At 33.5% G+C, this 23,856-nt stretch overlaps 1 protein-coding gene across 8 annotated transcripts in view; it reads right to left on the minus strand.

Annotated features, from left to right (window-relative positions):
- Window positions 1-23,856, minus strand: part of RALGAPA1 (Ral GTPase activating protein catalytic subunit alpha 1) — a 247,809-nt gene that overhangs the window by 195,135 nt on the left and 28,818 nt on the right. For all 8 annotated transcript variants that reach the window (XM_078053575.1, XM_078053573.1, XM_078053572.1 and 5 more), the window contains exons 2-7: window positions 15,301-15,411; window positions 14,475-14,524; window positions 10,115-10,172; window positions 4,915-4,958; window positions 3,392-3,569; window positions 1,807-1,922 (exon numbers count right to left, since the gene is read on the minus strand). In XM_078053575.1, coding sequence (XP_077909701.1) covers window positions 1,807-1,922; window positions 3,392-3,569; window positions 4,915-4,958; window positions 10,115-10,172; window positions 14,475-14,524; window positions 15,301-15,411 — 557 coding nt within the window. The remainder of the gene's footprint in view (window positions 1-1,806; window positions 1,923-3,391; window positions 3,570-4,914; window positions 4,959-10,114; window positions 10,173-14,474; window positions 14,525-15,300; window positions 15,412-23,856) is intronic.

Consider the following 23,856-nt stretch of genomic DNA (forward strand, 5'->3'; position numbering starts at 1 on the left):
AGTAAAGGAGGGGTGGTGGTGGGAGATCAGGTTTATGTATATGTACTATCTTCTTTTTTATTATTAAACAACTTGGAGGGAGTTGAGAAAAAAATGGGGGGGGTGCCTGGGTGGCTCAGTCAGTTAAGCGTCTGCCTTCAGCTCAGGTCATGATCCCGGGGTCCTGGGATCGAGCCAGGACCGACTGAGCCACCTAATAGCTGCCCCTACATTATTCACTTTAGAATAACTAAAATTACATACTGACCATACCAACTGTTGGTGAGGATGTGAAGCAACTTTTAAGCTTCAAAGATTGCTGGTGGAATGTAAAAAGGTACAACCATTTGGAAAACAGCTTGGCGGTGCCTTAAACAAGTCAATATATACCTACTCTACAACCCAGCTATTCCACTACTAGGTATTTACCCACGAGAAAAAATTTTATGTCCACATAAGGTCTAGTTTATCAATATTCACAGCCGTTATATCTGTAATAGCTAAAAACTGGAAACAACTCATATCACCATCAACAGGTGACTGAATAACAAAGCATGTTATATCCATACAATGAAAAGCTACTCAGCAATAAAAAGAACCAATCTATTGATACACAACAATATGGATGATTTTCAAAAAAATTATGATAGAAAAAGAAGCCAGACCAAAAAAAAAAAGTATGTACCATATGATTCCATTTATATGAAAATAAGGAAAATGCAAACTGTAGTGACATAAATCAGATCAACAGCTGCCTGGGAATGAGGTAGTGGTTAGGAGTGGAAAAGGATGTATTACAAAGGCATGTGAGAACTTTTAGGGGAGACAGGTCATTATCTTGATTATGGTGATGGTTACATGGCTGTATACATGAAATAAATGTCATCAAATTGTATATTTCAAATATTGCAGTTTACTATATGTCAATTATATCTCAATAAACCAGCAAAACAATTTTAAAAATCTATATGAGGTATAAAAGTTGTTTTTTAAAAAAGAAAAACTGGTAATAATAATGACAGTAACAACTACCACCCACAGAACACTTTGTGTCATGTATTTTTTTCTTCTAGTACTTTTACTAATCATTTAACCCTCAAACACCAAAATAGGATAGGTATTATTTTTATGTCTATTTTAAGCCAGGGAGGTTAATTTACCAAAGGTGACACTATCAGTAAGATGTAGTATCAGATTTAAACCTTGGCAATCTCAATCAGGGTCCAAATTAACTTTCTAATGTTAGTTTCTGAGGCATAGGGAATTTTTGTGTTTGGAATAGTTACAAGAAATGTGTATATGCTAAGATTGTTTTCATCAACCAGGGCATGCACATTTCATATGTAGGGATGAATAGGTTACCTTACAAAAAATACATTCACCTAGAAATTTACAGAGTACAAACAGGTTAAAGTGTAAATTACATTCCTCCACCCACAACCCCATTCTCAGCCTATCTCCCTACTGGCTGCCTCTTGGCAGGTTGATTCCTAAATCAAACAGTTATTACTTAAAGACCACAACCACTGATTATAAAGGAAAGGATTGGAAAGTAAACCCAACTGGCCCACAGAGGAAGGTATATACATAAAAGAGTCTACTTCAAGATTTTTTCTCTCTAGCTTCCCTTCTAAGAGACTCATAATCCCGCCAATGATTTTTATTTCACGAAAGGCATACTAACATACATTTTCAAAAGTAAAAATTTGTCCTCCTTCAAGAAAATAAGCAAATATCTACTCCAACATAATAATGGTAAGAGAGAGAAAAATTAATTACCCACAAAAAGATGGTAAGAGGGGTGATATCAAAGAGGATAACACATACCTGAATTACTATGTATTTTAAAAGTGCTTCAAGAAAATAGCTTGTGAGATCTTCTTGACCTTTGTCTCCTGATTGTGGAGGGACAAGAGGAGTGATTTCCTCTATAGTGACTTGAGCTATACAGAGACAAAAGTTTAGTATAATCACAAAACAAATTTAACAATGAAATAATGTGATCCAAATAAAATTTAACTGTAAGACATATATGCAATGAATACTGCTTGAAAACGTTCTAATGATTGAACCTTGAAATAAATCTGAGATCATCCTAACAGCCCATCACAACAGCCATAAAGTTTAATAATCAGCTGTTTCATAACCCCTTGACTGAGAGAATGTGACAGGGATGGATAGACAGATAACAAAGGGCTTAAGAGTGAATCTTACTTGAAAAAAAACTCATATTTTAAAATTTACATTAAGTGTGCCCATTACAAAAATTCCAGCCCATTACAAAAATTCCATAATATGACAAGAAGCCTCAACAATAATGACCTTATTTATCAATTAAAGGACTTATTACTCTAGTAATGACCACGCTTACTGTTTAAGGTAGCTCCTTTATTCAAAGAATAAAATGCTATTTCCCTCTCAAAAAGAAAGGATAGCATCTTAGTTCCTTGATTACAAAAGTCCATGTATAAAATAAGAAACTTTCACATTTTCGAAAATGTTCCGATATTCAAAAACATTCATTATAATAAATGCAAATTCAAAAAAACTGACCAACAACTAGCTGAACTCTCTTAAATATTTCCTAAGCAGCACCTAGTTTGATATAGGCAGGTTCCTAAACCTGTTTCTTAGTAAATATTAGCCAAGTAATTAAGCTCACAAAAATAGATTTTGTTACAGTCCTCTTGGCACAAAGTAAAATACTCTTGTACTTCAATATACATCCAAATTAACTCAAGGATACAAGACGACACATGAGAATTAGAAATAAAAGATAAATGTAAAATGGCTTCTATTAACCATGTGTTTCTGATGCTTGACACCAGAAGCCTTGCTGGCCAGGAAGAGAATGTCCCTCCCCAGCCAATTCCCAGAGATGGTAAAGATGGGCCAGAGAACATGCCTTCCATACACAAACCAACCAGTCCAGAGTCCACACCTCTACCCCTCTTCTATCCAGCTCTCACATTCAAGGCCACTATTCCCCTGACCTAATCACCCAGGTACATGGGTGACAATGAGGGACAGCCCCTATGCACCTAAGCCTGCTGGAATTATCCAAACGAGCCAATCACAGGACTGCTCACACTGCCTCACATGTTTCTACTTACAGAAATCACAATAAGGGCTCTTGCCTTTGATGCCCTACCCCTGATTGACCCTGGTACTTCCCCATGTGGCCACCCTCCCTGGTGTGGCATGCCCTCTCCCTTGGGAACTGTAACTATTTTTTTATGTCAATCATCTTCTGATCTGTTGGCCTCATCATAGGCGAAAAATAATAAAACCTACATTTTATAACATGGCCTTGAATTACCGAGTTAATAAACATACGGACATTTTAAAAATACATTAATAAACTACACAGGAAATATTAAAATACTGATGGATAAGATCTCATGAATCTTACTTTCTTGAAGGTTGAGTGGAGGATTAATGAGATTATCTAAAGTTCGAGGTCCATGTTCAGATTGTAGTGCTGAAAATCCGGGAATTAAGCATGAAAACATCCAAAGCTGTTCTTTGCTACAGTTATTCTGAAGAGCTTGCAACCATAATAAGAAAAGACGAACACCTTCCCGTCTGATCTAAAATAAATAAAATGAAAAACAGTATTTTTACTAATAAGGGAAATATTTTCTTACTTTTAAGGCCAAAATTCTCTAGAAGATGATTAGAGAGTGTTACTTTGCAAAAGAGAGGAAGGAAAGAAAGAGGTAAAGGAAAAAGAAAAGGAAGAAGGAAAAGAGGGAGGGAAGGAAAGAGGAAGGGCTACTATACCCGTGTCATTTATTGAGCCCTCATTATTTGTAAATTTAAATTCACTGATTTTGAACAAATACAGAATAAATTTGGCCTCTAACTACTTAAAGCCATAAGGTAATCTTTATTCTCTAATTTCCATTGGTAAAAGAAAAAAATCAGAAAATTATTTCCTTCTTGTTTACTTCCCTCTTTCCCAACACCACTGGTCTAATCCAAGAACCAAGAAGAAAGAGGGCAATAACTGTTCCCTGTACAGTGGCTTTGGTGGTAAAAGGTGGAATGGTTATGGGGATCTTGGTACCCTGCTAAATCAATGTTCTTGTTCTTAAAAAAGCTTACCACTCTCTGAAATTATGTCATCTACTTATTATTTGCTGCTAACCTGCAAAGCAGAAATTTTGACTGGTTACTATATTCTAAGTACCTAGAACAATACCCCATATACAGAAGACAACAAATATTTCAATCAATGCATAAAATTCTCTCCCAGGAAGAAAACAGGAAAAGACAGAAAAACATTCAATCTCTGACAAGCAAAACACAAAGTTCTTCATTAAGCTAATCTCACTGGTAGCTTTGGAAATTGCCTTACCACAGCTTGGTAAATGGCCACTGTCAAAGCTGTTCAACAGCTGCCACCCTTACAGTTTAGAGAGATAACAAGAAAACAAACAATTAGGAAGGCTTATTCCTTTGTACTGCTATACCAAGCCTTGACACCAAAACCACCCACCATATGAAACTTTCACTTAACCTACAAGATGCTTTTGCACTGGGTAGCTTCTCTTACCAGAGCACAATGAGATAATGAAAAAGAAAAGAAATAAAATCAACTTTTTAATATAGATCCATCATTCTTCCCTACATCTAAAAATAGTTATAGTAATATAAAGAATAATTTGTAAATAATTTTTGTCTTCTGGGGACCAGAGAGCAAACTATTTCTAGTGAATCACCCAATGCAGTGGCAAAAGTTTTTCAATAGCTTGGTCAACCCAGTATGTATTTTCACACATACTGAGTATGTTGCTATATTTTATTTTAAGTCAATTCCTTCAACTAAGTGAACTAAAGACAACTCAAATTCTTTAGAAAAAAAGCTGATGTAGGAAAAGTAGAAGAAGAGACAGTTTTTTTAAAAGTCATAGAAAAAAAATATAATTATACCTTCAAGGAGTTTCCTGTGTGGAGTAGTTTCTTTAAAATTAATCCTGAAAAGGAAACATGATTTAAAATACTCATATTTTCTTAGTTGTTTCCAAATGTCAGAGTTCTCGGTCAGACTTGAAAACACTTTAAAACAAGTCCTTGGCAACCTCCAAATTATTCTTGGTGACCCTGATATCCCTCTGGCCATAATCTTGGGACTAGAAGGGCATGTAGTCACCTTTTCAACACATGTTCTATTGGAATTAAACATGATTTAGTCTATTGAAACAAACCCTAATCCCAAAATTGCATTTACTACAACATTATCTCTGTATATCTCTTACTTAAGATTAAGAATATAATTAAATACTTTCTGCATCACTAAGACAAATAAAAACCACTGCAGGGAACTTCCATTTAGTTAACCACATGAACTTCTATAATTCTAATATTTCCTAACAAACATTTTCATTGTACTTTCTTTTTCAGAATATTCAAAGCCATCTTTAATATTCCTTTTTAATTTATACAATTTTTCAACTCTATAATAAAATATTGAAATTACATTAACAAACATCCAGAGACCCGCCATTTGGTCTAAACAAATCTAAACACAGTCCCATGTTTCCTATAATTTCAAAATTTCATTTATTTACCTTATCTTTGATGTTTTATCTAACAAGTATCATTGAAGCCTCCTTTGAAACCATGTCAAATCATTCTCCTTCCTTCCCCAGAAAAAAACATTATCCAGATTTGTGGTATTATTTCCAAAATATTTTTATATTAGGGTTATTATTTATAAATTAATAAAATATTTAGAATTGGTTTATATATTTAAAACCTTATGTCAGTAACAAGAATCTCTTCCATAGCTATTCTAATCCTATTTTTTTATTCTTTCTAATAATATCAAGATCACACACATACAAAACACACATACACACACACACACACACACACACACACACACACACACAGATCAAGCCTGGATTTTATTTGGTTAAGTTTCATTTGTCATACAAAAATAAGCTTTAATTTTTTTTTTTAATTTTATTTATTTGACATAGAGACAGACAGAGAGGGAACACAAGCAGGGGGAGTAGGAGAGGGAGAGGCAGGCCTCTGACTGAGCAGGGAGCCCAATGCGGGGCTCGATCCCAGGACGCTGGGATCATGACCCGAGCTGAAGGCAGACGCTTAACCGTCTGAGCCACCCAGGCGCCCCAAGCTTTAATATTTCAAATAAAACTGTGTTGATTTATCTGCAATTCTCTACCTTATATTTGCACAAATTCAATTTCTTAAAACAATACTATGTAAACCCCAGTCTTTAATCAGCTCCCCTAAAAAAATCTATGTATGCTAAACGCACTGTGGTATCGTGGACTGGATTCTGGAACAGAAAAAGAACATAAACAGAATACCAAATCTGATTAAGTCTGAAGTTTAATTGTTTTTTAAAACAAAAACCTTACATTTATATATGATATACAAAACAAGCCTTCCTGTAAGTTACTTTTCTTTCTTTTTTTTTTTTTTGAGAGAGTGCATGCACAAGAAAGCGGCGCAGGGGGCTGGGGGTGCTGCTCAATCCTAAGTAAGCTCCATGCTCAGCACAGAGCCCCACTTGGGGCTCAAGCTCATGACCCTGAGATCATGACCTGAGCCGAAATCAAGAGTCAAACGCCCAAATGACTGAGCCATCCAAGGGCCCCCCTACCTAAGTAACTTTTTACAACCAACATTAGCTTCTGAAATTTATCTATAGTGATCTATATAGCTCTAATTAATTCACTTTAACTGCTGTATACAATTTCATTCCATACTATTAATCTTATTTATGTTAGGACATTTGGTTTGTTTTCAAATTTTTGCTATTCCCAGGAATACTATAATAAAGGTTCTTGTCATAGCTATAAAAATAGCTAACACCATACATAATTGTGAAAGAGTAACTGCTTTCTCCCACACATCAGGAATGATACAAGAGTGTCTGCTCTCACCACTTTCATTCAACACTATACTAGAGAAACAATAAGAAAGAAAGAAAGAAAGAAAGAAAGAGAGAGAAAGAAAAGAAAAGAAAAGAAAGAAAAAAGAAATTAAAGGTACCAGATTGGAAATAAAAAAGTAAAACTATCGGGGCGCCTGGGTGGCTCAGTCATTAAGCATCTGCCTTCGGCTCAGGTCATGATCCCAGGGTGCTGGGATTGAGCCCCGCATTGGGCTCCCTGCTCGGCGGGAAGCCTGTTTCTCCCTCTCCCACTCCCCCTGCTTGTGTTCCTGCTCTCGCTATCTCTCTCTGTCAAATAAATAAATAAAATCTTTAAAAAAAAAAAAAGTAAAACTATCTTAAATTGCAGTTGACATGTTCCTATATTTAGAAAACTGAAAGGAATCTACAATAAAACAAATAGAGTAAGTGAGGTATAATTAACTAGAAACAATATAAATGCCCATGAATTGGTGAGTAGATAAAACATGATATAGCCATATCATAGTACTCTATACAGCAATAAAAAGGAATGATAATACATGTTATAATATGGAAAACAAACAAAAAAATTATGCTAAGTGAAAGAAGCCAAATGCAAACTACTATAAATTATATGATTTCATTTATATGAAATGTCAAAAAAAAGACATTTATTGAGCACAGAAAGCAGACTGTGGTGGTGGGAAAGGCACTAACTGTAAACGGGCTTGAAGGAATACTTCAGGGTGAGGCAATGTTCTAAAACTAGACAGTGGTGACTCTAAAGATTTGCTGAAAATCACTAAATTATTTACTTAAATAGATGAATTTTACACCTATATAAAATATAATTCAATAAAACTACTTTTAGGGGCACTTGGGTGGCTCAGTCAGTTAAGCATCTCACTCTCTCTGTCAAATAAATAAATTTAAAAAATTCTTAAAAAAAAAAGCTTTTAAAAAATCAACTAGATTCACTGATTTATATTCCTTTATATATAAGACAAAAATGAAAGAAAACAGTCTTAGGATTTTTCTGGATGACAAAGAAAAATGACCACTTACGTGTCTTCTCAAAGTTAGACATTTACTGGGATATTATTAATCATGACACATAGAGAGCCTAAAGCTCTTTTGAAGATTTAAGGCTACATTCCTTAGAAGATACAATAAACTTTTGAAGTTCAGATGTCTCAAAAAAAACTTTCTTCATAAAAACCTTCAAAGACATTTTTATGATTATGAAACACAAAATAGGATTTCACTATTTTATTGAGTACCTTATCAAGTGCTTATTACTAATTCATATCTCTTCTCTGATATAAAACTTTTTCAAATATTTTGCCAATTTAAAAATATTTGTCTTATCATCTTATTATCAAGTTGTAAGAGTTGTTTATATATAATGGGTATGTTATATTTAGTCTCAAACTTTATCCAAAAAGTTCATTCTAAAAGACTTTACTACTTAGGATTTTGTCTTTTTTAGCCCCTGCATCAATATCCTTCCTAGATGTCCAGAGTTCCTTTTGTTTCTGGAATTAATTGGGAAGGCTTATCACTAAATTATTTACTTAAATAGATGAATTTTACCTATATAAATTATAATTCAATAAAGCTACTCTTAGGGGCACCTGGGTGGCTCAGTCGGTTAAGCGTCTGCCTTCAGCTCAGGTCATGGATCCCAGGATCCTGGGATCGAGCCCCACATTGGGGACCCTGCTCCATGGGAAGCCTGCTTCTCCCTCTCCCACTCCCCCTGCTTGTGTTCCCTCTCTCGCTGTCTCTGAGAAATAAATAAAACTTATAAAAGTTTTTGAAAACTTATAGTTTCAAAGCCCCACAAGAGACTTTTCTTTTTTAAAATAAAACACATTTTATTCATCTAACCATCAGTTAACAGACATTGGGTAATTTCCATCTTTTGGCTACTATGAAAAATGGTGCTATGAACATTGGAGTATACATTTCTATGCAGACATATGTTTTCCTTTCTCTTGGGTATGGTATATCTGGGTATGGAATTGCTGGGTCATAGAGGAGCTCTATGTTTAATATTCTGAGGAACTGCCAGACTGGTTCTCAAAGCAGCTGCGGCATTTTACATTCCCACCAACAATGTTCGAGGGTTCCAATTTCTCCAGACTCACCAATGCTTGTTATTTTTTGGCTTATAGTCATCCTAGTAGATGTGAAGTGGTATCTCCTTAGAGTTGTGATCTGCATTTCCCTACTGACTAATGACGTTGCACATCTCTTCATGTACTTATTGGTCATTTGTATATCTTGGAGAAATGTCTATTCGAATCCTCTGCCCATTTATAAACTGTGTCCAAAAAGATTTCACTTGCTATAATGGATTAAAAAATGTGGGGCCTAAGTAAAATCTATGACTTTCCTTTTTAAGAGAAACGAATACACGTTTTACAAATGAATATAAGGCCTATAACATTCTAGTTCAACAATGTAGACAGGATGGCCGTCCACATATTCCCCATGAGAAGGGTCATGAGAATCATTAGCAATCAAAACTGCCATCACTGAGACACCCAAACCAAAGCCAACAATGCTTACCTGCAGACTCCTTTCTAACCACAGAGGGGGAAAATGTCTGAGAACAAGAGCTCAAGAGCCCTGTGGTGATATTGTTATTGTTATTAAGACCAGACTCCAAACCGGCAAGCACCTTGGCTTAGTTCCTGGAAACAAAGTCTGTGGTCTCCTCCCTACTTAGTCTCTGACAGTAATCCACAGCAGGGGGTTTTTTGCCCTTTTTCCTTTTTGGCTTCATTCCATGATCTGGAAAGCTCTCCTCTGGCCCTTCAAGCAAGAAAGTTAACTCTAGTTCCCCTCACTATTTTCTGTGGAGCAAACTGCCGTATGACACCGCTTGCTTTCAAATCTGGAGCCCAAGTATTCACTCTACTTGGCACTTTACATTTCTGATTCTGAGATGTTTATTGTGATGCTGAGCCTTTTATTTTTTTGGTTTTTTAGTTTTATCATTACTAAAGTAAAGGAACAGACAGATCAAAGAAATTTAATATGCCATTTTGACTGGAAATCCTTCATCTACATTTTTATCTCATACTCCCATTAAGGATAAGTCCTGTATTCTTTAATTTGTTTTTACTAAAACATAAACTAGAAATTCATTTCAAATAATGACTAACCCACTACAGAGCATTTTCATATATTATCATTTATGTCAAATGTGAAATACATATTTAAATCACTTACCAATACTATGAAACTGCCATCGCTGATGAATTCTCTCTGGAAGAAGTTGTAAAATTTTCTAAAAATCAGTATGAATAAAACAAAGAATGAAAAGCAAGTAATGAGTCCACATTCTGTGCAATGTGAAAAATTAAACAAAGAGCTTATAATAAGCCTATAACAGTTTCTTATGTAAAAGATAGCATCACAAACACAAAATAGCATTTGAGTTAATCTGACAGTACTTGCACTATTTCAGCACTGACACATTGATCAGTATTTGAAAACACCAAAAACAAAACCCAACAAGCTATACTAACGAAGACTTGGAACAAGACATTAATGAAATTTATCTTTTACAATGATGTGGAAAGTAAGTATATTCCTCTTTATGGATTAAATAACGAACTCTAGGGGTGCCTGGGTGGCTCAGTCGTTAAGCGCCTGCCTTCGGCTCAGGTCATGATCCCAGGGTCCTGGGATCGAGCCCCACATCGGGCTCCCTGCTCAGCAGGAAGCCTGCTTCTCCCTCTCCCGCTCCCCCTGCTTGTGTTCCCTCTCTCGCTGTGTCTCTCTCTGTCAAATAAATAAATAAAATCTTAAATAAATAAATAACGAACTCTAGCATATTTCAAAATGATCATTTACTATTCTTAGAATTTCCATATTGTGGGTATTACTGATAAGTTCTGAATTCTTTCAGATACTACTATTTGTGTGACATTTTGTCTCACTTTGAGTAGTTCTTCCTCCTGTTTTGATAAAAGTAGGGAAAATATTTTGATTTCACAAAAATCACATCAAATATTTGTACTGATTTGATTCATGTGAACCCAAAGGTACTTATATTTACGATGGCTATAGGTATAAGAACAATATTTAAAAATTCAGGATCCTTACAGTTAAACTAATACAGGTTTTCATTAATTGGAAGTAGACACTTTTTACATATAACACTTTCAAAATTTTACCTTTAATTCCCTTTACAAATTTCTACTGTGTGAATTAATCTAGTTCAACAGCTGCCTTACTATGGTACTGAACTAAGCTCCCAGTACTCATCCGCTTGCTGAATGAGTTTTGTGTGTGTGAGTTTGTTGTTACTGCTGCTCTTACTATACTGTTATACTTCAGAAATGCCATGAACCAAAGTGTTCATAAGGGCCAAACACTAGATATTTTTACATGTAATGGTATCTCATTAATCCTCAGAACCTTCCTAAAGAGAGAGTTTATTAATCTCATTTAAAAAATGAGAAAATGGGTTAAGTAATGTGCTTAAATTAGAAAGTGGAAGAACTGATTCCAATCTTGATATGCTTAATTCCAAAATATGTACTTTTATACTATTCTGCCCCAAAAGATAGTATGCATGTTTTACACCTATCTTCCACTTGATATGATCTTATTAGTCCATCTCATACAAGAGAATGATGAGGAAATTTTACATGAATTAAACAAACTTCTTTACCATTGCCCTCCTCAAAGTTCTCTAGCCAACAATTGTATAATTGTATTTATTTTGGTGTGGAAAGAGATAAAATTAGAAGTTGAAAAGATAAGTTTGTAAACTACTCAGAAACATTCCTAAATTATGACTATTATACTTCAGATTTAACCTCTTATAAAATGTAAATAAACATGTCTTTATTTTTATGTGGTTACTATAAAGATGAAAGAAACCATGTGTAGTCTTAACAGAAGAAAACAGATTATAAATCCTGCATCATATTATTAACACTACATAATGATGCTTTTTATTCCAAAAAGAGGAAGTCAGTTAATTTATAAATTTCTTGATTTTTAAAAATCATCATTAGTCTCTAAAGGTAGAGGTCAGGCAGATATTATTGTCCCCTTGTAAGTAAAAAAACATCAGCACAAAGGTTAAATATTTTTTCCAAAAGATGAAAGCCCTGTATCTAACACCTTTTTATTCTAAGAAAATTCAGTCATTCATTAAAGACAATCGATCAGTATATATTACATAGAGGAAAATAAACACTATTTTTTAACAGAAGGAAGATCCTGAGAGATCTTCCATTAACTAATCAATACACCTCAGTTTCCTGGACACAGGGCAAGCATGAATGCCTGAAGGAACACTTTCCAGAAATTATTATCTTGCCTTCTCTGCTGATACCTTTTTTTTAAACTTCTTTTTCAATCTTATTTCCTTCTCTTGCCTAATTTCCCTGGCTAGCTAGAACCAAGTGCAATATTCAATAGAAATGGCAAGAGTGGATACCTTGTTTTGTTCCTAATCTTAAGAAAGAGGCACTCAGTATCCAGTACTAGGTATGGTCTTGAATGTGTATTTTTATAGATGTCCTACATCAAACTGACGATGTTTCCTTTTATTCCCATTTTGTTTGGTGTTTTATCATGAAAAAGTATTGGATTTTGCCAAATGCTTTTTCTTTGTCTATTGATAATAACATGCATTTTTTTGTCTTTAATTATTATTACTAGTTGGTTAATTTTTAGATGTTAAATTTTGTATTTTGTAGATAAATCCCACTTCGTGATGTTGTATAATCCTTTTAATCCTTTTTATATGTATCTTGGTTTGGTTTACTTTTTTTTTTTTTTTAGGATTTTTTTGGTGCCAATACTCATGAAGATATTTTATTAGAATTTTCTTTCCTTGTTTTTGTCTGGTTTTGGTTGGGTAATACTGGCCTCATTGAATGAACTGTGAAATACCATCTTTTTTTAATTAAAGAATTTGTGAAGAACTGGTATTTTTCTTTAAATGTCTGGTTAAAATTCACTAGTGAAGTCATCTGGGTCTGGGCTTTTCTTGGTGGGATTTTATTTAAATACTAATTCCTTTTTTCACTAGTTCTAACTCCTTCAGGTTTTCTATTTCTTTTTAAATCTCACTGCTTTCTGTCTTTATAGAAACGTTTCCATTTTATATATCAAATTTGTTGGCATACAGTTGGTCATAGTATTCTCTTACAATTTCTATGAAGTTGGTAGTGATATTCCTTTTTAATTCCTGAATTTAGTAATTTAATTCTTCACTCTTTTTACTTAGTCAGTATGGCTAACTATTATTAGTTTTCTTGATCTTTTTCAATGAACTGATTTTTAGTTCTGTTGGTTTTCTCCATTTTTAAAATCTTTCTTCCATTTATTTCTGCTATAATCTTTATTATTTCCTTTTATCCGCTTGCTTTAGGTTTAATTTGCTCCTTTTTCTAGTTTCTTAAGGTGGAAGCTTAGGTAATTGATGGGATATAATTCTTCCTTTTATCATATCAAGTTTATAACTATAAATTTTCCTCTGAGTGCTTGGTTAGCTGCATTCCCTAAGTCTGGGTATGTCATATCTTTCTATGAGCCACTGATTATTTGGGGGTGTGTTCATTAATTTCCACACATTTATGAATTTACAAAATTTCCTTGTTACTGATTTCCTCATTTAATTCCATATTAGAGAACATAATTTGAATGATTTCTGCTGATACTTTCATTCTTTCTCAAAACATCTATGTTTTAACATTCCCCTTGTAAATAGTTCATGCAAACACCTGGAGAGATAAACATAAGCCAATTCCTCAGGGACAATGATTACTGAAAATAAACAGCACAATAGGTACCAACACCAGTTACTTCTATCTAGAACTCTTAAAAAAAACAAAAACAAAAACCATTCTTTTTTTTTTTTAACTGTGACTAAATCAACAACTAAATCAATACCTAAGAGAGATATCAGATTCTTCAAATTCTTCTAAACCATATCAAAGTACCCAAAGTATAAAAGAGGGAATTATCTTTAATTACCAACAGACAAAATAGCTCAATGTTGAGACACAGATTTCCATATTCTTTACTGTCTTTCAAGTCACAAGATCTAATCCTGGCTTTCTCCAGATCTCTGAATTCTTGCTAAAGATCAGAATACTCCTATCATTGCTCGATTTGAAAGACAGAATGAAGAAGCAAGGAGTTATTTTAAAAGTGAAGGGACCCTAATTTTTATCAGTATGCCAAAAACAAAATATAAATTTTAGTAGAGCATCAAATGTTGCTACTTCCTTCTGTTTATTTAACAATAAAGACTTGTCCCAACCCAATCCAAATACAGAAAAACAATTTATAAAACACTTAACTATTTTATAGTATTACCAATTTTGTGGTGTCAAATGTATAAAAACATAATTCTATTTCTACCTAAAAACAACACATGTATTTCAAAAAATAATTAAGAATTAAGTCAGATATATTTTTAGGTCAAAAAATGTGATTCAGTTCTTAGAAAGCACAGCAAATTCAGTCTTTTGATATATGCTATTTTATAGTTTCAATATATTCCTTTGTATGTTCCAAGAATTATTTTGGAGGGAAAAAAAGTTGATTGGCAGATACTTACCTCAAAAATAAAAAGTATAGCATCCAATTCCTCCCTCTGAGACTTGTGACCTAAAACATTTTTACAGAAAAATATTTTAATCATTATCATTTTGTCCTCACTGTTACCATTTAAAAAGCTTAAAGTATTTCAAGCACTAAAGTATTTTCTCAGTGATTCTTTAATAAAATGTTTAAAGCATATTCTGTTCAATGTATAGATAATATTGTAGCATCTCTATTCTTTTCAACAATTAAATTTAGATTCTACATATTTATATCTAAAAACAAATAATATACTGTGGAAGGGTGCCTGGGTGGCTCAGTCAGTTAAGTGTCTGCCTTGGGCTCAGGTCATGATCTCAGGGTCCTGGGATTAAGCTCCGCCTGGGGCTCCCTGGTCAGTGGGGAGTATGCTTTTCCCTCTCCCTCTGCCCCTTCCCCCACTCATGTGTGTGTGCACGTGCTCTCTCTCTCTCAAATAAATAAATAAAATCTTTTTTAAAAAAACAAACAAAAAAATATACCGGGGAGAACTTAGAATAAATTCTGAAAATGAAAATATGAGAATGACTGCTCAAACTTCACAGGCATCTAAAGGCAGAGCAAAGAAAATGAGGAAACGGGTAAATAAATCTGACCAGGTAAAAAGCAAATCTTCCAAGCCTTCTCAAAAGAATGAAGACAGTATTACTAACCCATACTTTGAAAGGGTATCTAAAAGATGTTTCACAAAAAAAAGTGAAATAACATTAAAATTCCAACGTCCAAGAGTCTATTTTTAAGTGGTTACTTATGACAATTGTTTGAAACATCAACATACGCCAGGACCAATTATAACATCTTACCTTTCTGTTTAAGACTAGCTTCAATAGTCACAAAATTCTCAAAGAACACGTAATATATATGTGAAAAATGTTGGTCAAAAAACTGTTTAAGATCAATAGACTCTGCATTCTCTGAAAAGGAAACGAAAAGTTTTTAGTGACTACATATATGTTAAATCATGTTAAGCAAATAGTCATAGTGGCGAGTTTCCCTCAAAAAAGTCAAAGAACTGCTCCTAAAATTTTATCCTATTAAATATTTGAGACATGCATTTATTTATATCCTTGTTATCACAACTTTAGTTTTTAAAAATTTTAGTTTTAATTTTAAAAACAGGTTAAAGGGCACCTGGATGGCTGAGTCAGGTAAGTGTCTGCCTTCACTGAGGTCCTGATCTCAGGGTCCTCGTCCTGGGATCCAGGCCCTGCATCCCTCTCCCTCTGCATGACCCCCCCCCCCCGACTTGTGTGCTCTCTCTCTCTCAAATAAATAAAATCTTAAAAAAAAAAAAAAAAGGTTAAATCAGGTTATCATAATCTTTGTTTCCTAAAAAAAAAACACAATGTCTCAGAGATTTATTCAAAATTTATTTTGAATATTTAACCAAACCAAGGAAAGAAGTCAAGTTTTAGTTTCAATTCACAGCTATGCTTCTCTCAACTTATCCCCAAGACAGTTTAAAATCAGTATTCCTAAGAGTAATTATATATCTTATCTAAAACACATTTATTCAGTAAATAGGTACATAACAACAGAGTTTATAAATAGGCACTTAAGTATCACAAAGCTCAAATACAGATTATATTGCTTTAAAGGAATTGTCAGTATAGTCCAGGGCACACAAAATCAAACATATAGCTGTATGCACATTAGAAAGTGTTAGGTACTGAAAGTGAAGTTACAAAGTATAATGGCAATTTAGAAACACAAAACTACTTTCAAAACTAAAAGAGGGGTGAAAGTACGGAAAGTAGGAAAGCTTAACAGAGGATTTATTATTAAAAAAGACTTTTAAGGATACAAATGTAGGGATCCGAAGGGGTACGTGCACCCCGATGTTTATAGCAGCAATGTCCACAATAGCCAAACTGTGGAAAGAGCCAAAATGTCCATAGACAGATGAATGGATAAAGAAGATGTGGTATATATATACAATGGAATATTATGCAGCCATCAAAAGGAATGAGATCTTGCCATTTGCAATGACATGGATGGAACTGGAGGGTATTATGCTGAGCGAAATAAGTCAAACAGAGAAAGACATGTATCATATGACCTCACTGATATAAGGAATTCTTAATCTCAGGAAACAAACTGAGGGTTGCTGGAGTAGGGGGTGGGGTGGGAGGGATGGGGTGACTGGATGATAGACACTGGGAAGGATATGTGCTCTGGTAAGCGCTGTGAATTGTGCAAGACTGTTGAATCTCAGATCTGTACCTCTGAAACAAATAATGCAATATATGTTAAGAAAAAAAAAAAAGAAGAAGACAGCAGGAGGGGAAGAATGAAGGGGGGGAATTGGAGGGGGAGACGAACCATGAGAGACAATGGACTCTGAAAAACAAACTGAGGGTTCTGGGGGGGGGATGGGGGGATGGGTTAGCCTGGTGATGGGTATTAAAGAGGGCACGTTCTGCATGGAGCACTGGGTGTTATGCACAAACAATGAATCATGGAACACTACAGCTAAAACTAATGATGTAATGTATGGTGATAAACATAACAATAAAAAAATTTTTTAAAAATAAAAAAAAATAAAAAGACTTTTAAGGACAGAAAGGACTTTGAACATGAAGCGGTGAAGGGCATTCTAGGCATAAGCAAAGACAAAAAGGTGAGGAAAGTATGAAGCATGATAGGATACAGAAAAAATAATTCATTTTAGTTAGAGCCTAAAACATTTTGATAAAAATAAAATTGAAAAAATAGCCTTGAAATATGTTGTAAAATGTCTTGGATGCAAAGTAAAGGAGACAAATTATTATTCAAAGCAAGATGCAGACATATACATATTATGCATTTTGTTGTTTGGTTTATCATCAGGGAGACTGAGAAGGTTGAAGAAAATGGGGAATAGAGAACTTTTACTTTTAATAAATACTTCCTATTATTCAACTTTGTTTGCAAAAAGCACCTATTTCTGGGGCGCCTGGGATGCTCAGTCGATTAAGTGTCTGCCTTCAGCTCAGGTCATGATCCCAGGGTCCTGGGATGGAGCCCTACATCAGGCTCCCTGCTCAGTGGGGAGCCTGCTTCTCCTTCTCCCTCTGCCACTCCCCCTGCTCGTGCTCTCTCTCTCACTCTCTCTCAAATAAATAAAATCTTTTAAAAAAGTTTTAAAAAGCTTGTATTTCTTTTATAATGAGAAATAAATGTATAAAAGGCATTGGAAAAAAAAGATTTTTGAAGCTGGGAGTGAGATGAAGAATAAACTACTAATTGTTATGAAACTCAAAGGTAAATATCAGTTAATTTCTTGAAATGCTCTAAGGTTCAATAGAAGATTTCAGAATAAAGTTAAATAGTGAACAACATATAGACAGCACTTTAAACTCTCTTTCATGTATTATCTTACCCTGTGAATAATCATAATGATTTTTTAGTGATACCTTGTCTATGGAATTTTCCAAGACTGTTTCCCCTTTGCTCCACCCTCCCAAAGGAAGGGATGGATGCCCTCTCCTCTCTATTCCCTTGGATTCTCTACATTTCTATCTTATGGAAATAACTGTTTTACATGTTTTTTTGTCTTCTTTCCAGGACTAGTCTATAGCTTTTTTAGAATATAAACTGTGTCTACCTTAGTATTCCCAAAACCTAACACAGTGCTCAGCCCATATGTACTCAAGTATGTTTTACTACTGATAAAACAAGTTATTTTAACTTTATTCGATTCATTTATTAACTTAGAAATTTTTATACTAGAAAAGACTGCATAACCTCCTGACAGGTAAAACATTGCTTCATCTATACTGGAATTAGGACACCCAGATTCTACTCCTATCAGTAACACTACCTGTGTGACTTTTCACAGAACTAGAAAAACATAATGGCTAACATAAACTGAATGTTTCTTATATGTTAGACACTCTTGTAAGTGATTTACAGAAATGAATTCCTATAATTCTCACAATGACACTATGAAATAAGTACTAGTATTATCCCTATTTTATTTTATTTATTTTATTTTTTTTTTTTTTTAAAGATTTTACTTATTTATTTGATAGAGAATGAGAGACAGAGAGCATGAGAGGGAGGAGGGTCAGAGGGAGAAGCAGACTCCCTGCCGAGCAGGGAGCCCGATGCGGGACTCGATCCCGGGACTCCAGGATCATGACCTGAGCTGAAGGCAGTTGCTTAACCAACTGAGCCACCCAGGCGCCCCTATCCCTATTTTATAGATGAGGAAACAGGCACAGAGAGTTTAAGTAATTCCGCTAGTAAAAAGCAGAGACAGGGATTTAAACAATACAGCCTGGATCCACTGCCCATGCTCTTAACCTTATGTTATTCAGCCTCCAGTGTAATAGGAATAGAACACTAGTAATTTATTATCTGCCATAGGAAGATATGAAGTCATCAAATACTAAACATATTTTATAGACTTTCAAAATAAAAACATATACAACTGAGAAAAACAGGAAAAGTATTCTATTTTTCCCCACATAGTAGTTTAGAGTAACAAAGACTATGAAATTAGAATAAATAGGCTACTATAATTAGCTCTACATTTCCTGAAGTTAATGTTTCAAACGCAACTAATGTTCCAGAGGAAAGAAGAAAATGAGAGAATAACAAAGCAAAACAAAAAAATCAAAACAAAGCAAAAGCAAACATGAATCAACTCAAGATTTTACGACCTAATTTAGGAGCCAAGACAGTCTCTTGATTTCCTTTTCACAAAGCATGTTAGGAAAGCCTGGTAACTACATACTTGCTAAAAAGATACTGAATCAAAATTAGACTAATTTCCTTTTGACTCCCTATCTATTTATAATGAACTAGTCAGCAAATAAAAACTCTTCTACAAATATTTTTGATCACCAGTTCACTAAATTTACATAGTGGGGGAAAGCAGGGTAGGAAATAAACAAAACAAAAAAAACAAGGGAGGAGGGAGAGGTTAAAAACACAAATGGATAAATTACAAATCATACACTATTAGGCTGGATAAATTATAAATAATACACAATTAGGCTCCCAAAAAAGGGGGAGGGGATATATGGGAAAGGGAAAATAAATTGAGAAATGGGAGGAAGAGAAAAAAGGACAAAGGGAGGAAACTGAGAAGAAGTAAGTTGGAACACAGAACTGAAGTTATTACTCAAAAGTAAGACAGAGAATAATAACAAGATGGAAAATATAAAGATAAGGAAAACAGACTACCTAAGAAGTTCCAGGAAGAAAATGTACAATATTAAAAAAAAAAATATCTATGAACTACCTAAAATCTTCAAACTAAAAATGGCATATTGAGTCTCAAGCAGGATAAATACAAATCTATTTATCTATTTATTTATGTTAGGATGGACACATCCTAACACCAAAAACAAAATGGAAATATTAAAACAACAAAAATTACCTATATAAGAATATCAAAACTAACAGCAGACTTCTCATCAGCCCAATAGAAGCAGGAAGACAATGCAACTTTATATTGAAACTAACCAAGGAAAAATAATAGTCAATCTGAAGTTCTATACTCAGCTAAAGTACTGTTCAGTAACATGAACACGAAAATGAAGAAAAGGCATTTTCTAACATCCTTAGAGTTTAAAACTTGAAAAACCTCACTCAAACTCAAAGAAATATAAGAGATTTCTGAAAGAGGAGAAATAAACTCATATAGAAGTGAAAAAAGCAAAACCGAGCAAAAAACTGGAAAATGCATGGGTAAATCTAAACGAATACTGAATGGTTAAAAACAAAAAACAAAAAACTCGTAACACAAAAGGTTACTAACCAGGAGGAAGTAAAATAATAGGCAATAATGTCAAAGATGAAACAAATGCTAGAAAGAATATTTTAAGATCTTTGTTGAAAGAATAGAAATACTGATGAATTCTGACTTTAATATTAGTATACTAGTGAAATTTTTTGAGTTACCACTAAAAGAGTAATAACAGAATGCAAAACTTTGAACCACTGGAAGAGGAAAATATAGAAAAGTTTATGCTAACAGAAATGAGTAAAGAAAAGCACCCCAATAAAGATGAATGAGGTGATAAATATAAATACATAGTATTTACCAAAAAAGTTTGAATTAAATGCTTCAATTAAGAGATAGTTGTAATCACACTGCATTTTAAGACACCCACAAATACTAAGGTATTTACTAAGAACAAAAATTTTAACCCAAAAGGATTAAAGGAATAAAATACAATATATCACTGAGATACTAACCAAAAATACCAATGTTGATTCCTTGATAAAAGTCAAAGCAAATATTAAGGCAAGAATTACTACAATTAAAGAGGGTCAATGTATTTTGATAAAAGATTGTATTTACCAGGAAGCTTTAATTCCAAATTTGCATGAAAAGTTTCAAAATGTAAAAAGCAAAGACCAACAAATTTCTAAGGAGAAACAAACTCACTAATTGTGTGGTAGATTTTATATATCTGTTTCCTATTTAATAGAGGCAAGACTAGTAAGTCCACAGAAGATTTGAACAACACACTTAGTATTAACTAATAAAACTCTACTAAATAAAACTCTAAATCCAACAGAGAATAAATCTTTTCATGCAAAAGTAGTATATTTACAAAACTAAATAAGGACACAAACAGAAAAATTACCAAGAGTCACATACCACAAACTATGCTCTCTGACGGAAAGGAAATAAATTAAGCATGAGTAACGAAAGCTAACCCCCATATTAAAGGAGGAGTGTAACAGAAAGGAATAAAGATAAAAGTCCCAGGCATTCACACAGGCCAAAAAGAGTGCCTATTCCCACAAACTAGATTAGAAAGACTCATATTTCATAGAGCAATTTACCCTAGACTGAAGAACACTACTTAAAGCCACCCAATATATCAGAAAAGCAAGATACACAAGGATTAAACTGCTTCCAATAAGTGAATCCCAGAACAGGAAAAGACCTCAAGAAAATTCATAGGTATACAAAATATCCAGGACCCAACAAGGTAAAATTCACAATGTCTTATATATAATTGATGATTACCAGGCATGCAAAGCAGGAAAACCTAATTCATAATGAAGAGAGTAATCATTAAATCAGATTTAAACTACATTTTAACACAGGTGCGAAAAGGAGCAGAAAAGGGCATTAAAATAGTTGCTCTAACTGTATTCCATATATCCAAAAAGTTGAGAATGGAAGACATAAAAAAAGAAACATCCAAATCAAACTTCTATAGGTAAAAACTACAGTGTAGATGGTGTAAAGTAAACTAGCTGGAATTAAGCCATAGCAATAGAAACTACCCAAAAGAAACACAACAGAAAAATGATAATCCAAAAAATTGAAAAGCACATTAATGAACAGCTTCAAGTGGCCTAATAATATGAGTAATTGAAAACTCCAAGGAATTCTGCTCCAAAGGAGCAGAAAAATATTTGGAGAATAATTGGCTGAAGATCTTCAAGCTTGATGCAAATCACAAATCCACATATGCATGAAGCTCAAAAAACTCCCAAAAACAAGAAAAATGAAGAAAAATTCACCAAGGCACATAATGATTAAATTGCTCAAAATGGTGAGAAAAAGAAAATCTTAAAACCAGCTGGAAAAAAGAAAACAAAAATGTTGCATAGTAACTAACATAAAGATGATATCAGATTTTTCATTAGAAACAATGCAAATAAAAACAATATGTGTCTTTAAAGCACTGAAAAAAAAAAACTGTCCAGCTGAATTCTATATCCAGTAAAAATCTTTCAAAAACAGAGGCAAAATAAAGACATTTTCAAACATACAAAAGCTGAAAGAATTCATCAGCAACAGACCCAAATACTACTAAAAATGATAAAGTCTTTCAAGCAGAAGGAAATATTATCAGACAGAAATATGGATCTGAAAATAGTAACAACAGAGTAAATGCCTGAGATTTTTTTTTTATTTTTCTAAACTTTTCCAAAGATAACTACTCAAACAAAAATAATAACAATTCATTGTGGAGTTTATAATATATGTAAACATATGTAAAAGTAAAATGCACGAAAATAAAAGTATATAGGTTGGAAAGTCAACTATTGTAACATTCTTACATGACAAGTTGTGTACTCACACTTGAAGGCAGACTTTAATATGTTCAAGATATATACTATAAACACTAAAACAACTACTAAAACAAAACAGAAAAGGTACTGGCAATGACCAAAAAAGGAGATAATATAAAATCACAAAAAATACTTAATGGATCCAAATGAAGACAGAAAAAGAGAAACAATGATCAATAGGGATAAATAACAAAGAATAGATAACAGACCTCTAATAGATAACAGACTCTAATCTAGGCATATCAATAATCACACTAAATAAAATAAAAATGATTCCCCCAAAATGTCAAAGACTGTCACATTGGATAAAAAAGCAAAACCCAATTATACACTGCCCACAAGAAATAAAAACTGTACACTTAAAATATATGCAGTTTACTATGTATCAGTTATGCCTCAATAAACCTATTTAAAAAATTAATCATACAGATTCAAGACAATTTCCATTCATTTTCATTCCATTATGTTTTCTGAAGTGAAGGGAGGGAGGGGAATGGAACTCCAAAACTGGAGTAAGTAATATTCTAGGAAATGCCATGATCCACAGAGTATTTTCTTAATACCTAAACCTATGACCATCTGTGCCCACAGAAGCCTGTTACACATGTGAATGTATTATTCACAAGAAAAAAATTTAAATCTCTGAAAGCACTCAGAATACATTTATGAAGGAATTTAAAGCAACATAAACAAAACCCCAAAATGACCATTTTTTAATGTTTTCACAAGTATAGTCTAGTGACTCAACACTAATCATAAGAAGTAATTTCAACTAGAAATACTGACTCCTAGAAAATAATCATTAAAACTGATTTTCATTTTTATATAATGAACCAATATTAAAGTAAACAAAAATGGCAAGCTCATTCTCGTATTTAACAATGTAGCAGGCAGGCAAGTTAACTTCTCTATTGATAACTGTCCTGAGTGATTTAATTCATAAAAATAAATCTAGGGACCTTTCTCCTGTTCAAATGCTTAAGATGTTTGTTTTTATCTTTCAAATATATATTATTCATTATTCCTTCACTATAAAAAGCAGATACAAATAACAAACATCCTGCTGGAAACCATACTAAAAACCTACTAAAATTTCAAAGCAAGCAAAATAGTTTTAAGATACGTAGCTTATCTCCTTATCAAACTGATGCTTCAAAATAACTGCAGAAAAGTTCCTGACATGTGATTATGGTTACAACTGATAGCAAGATAATAACTTCTGGAACTAAAAAGGAAAAGAGAAAACACTAAAGGAAGCATTAGTAAGTGACCATGATCTCAAAGTAATTATTTCTAAGTCTCATCCAACTCTATAAAATAAAATACAA

The sequence above is a fragment of the Halichoerus grypus genome, chromosome 8 (genome assembly GCF_964656455.1).
Source record: "Halichoerus grypus chromosome 8, mHalGry1.hap1.1, whole genome shotgun sequence".
NCBI lineage: Eukaryota > Metazoa > Chordata > Mammalia > Carnivora > Phocidae > Halichoerus > Halichoerus grypus.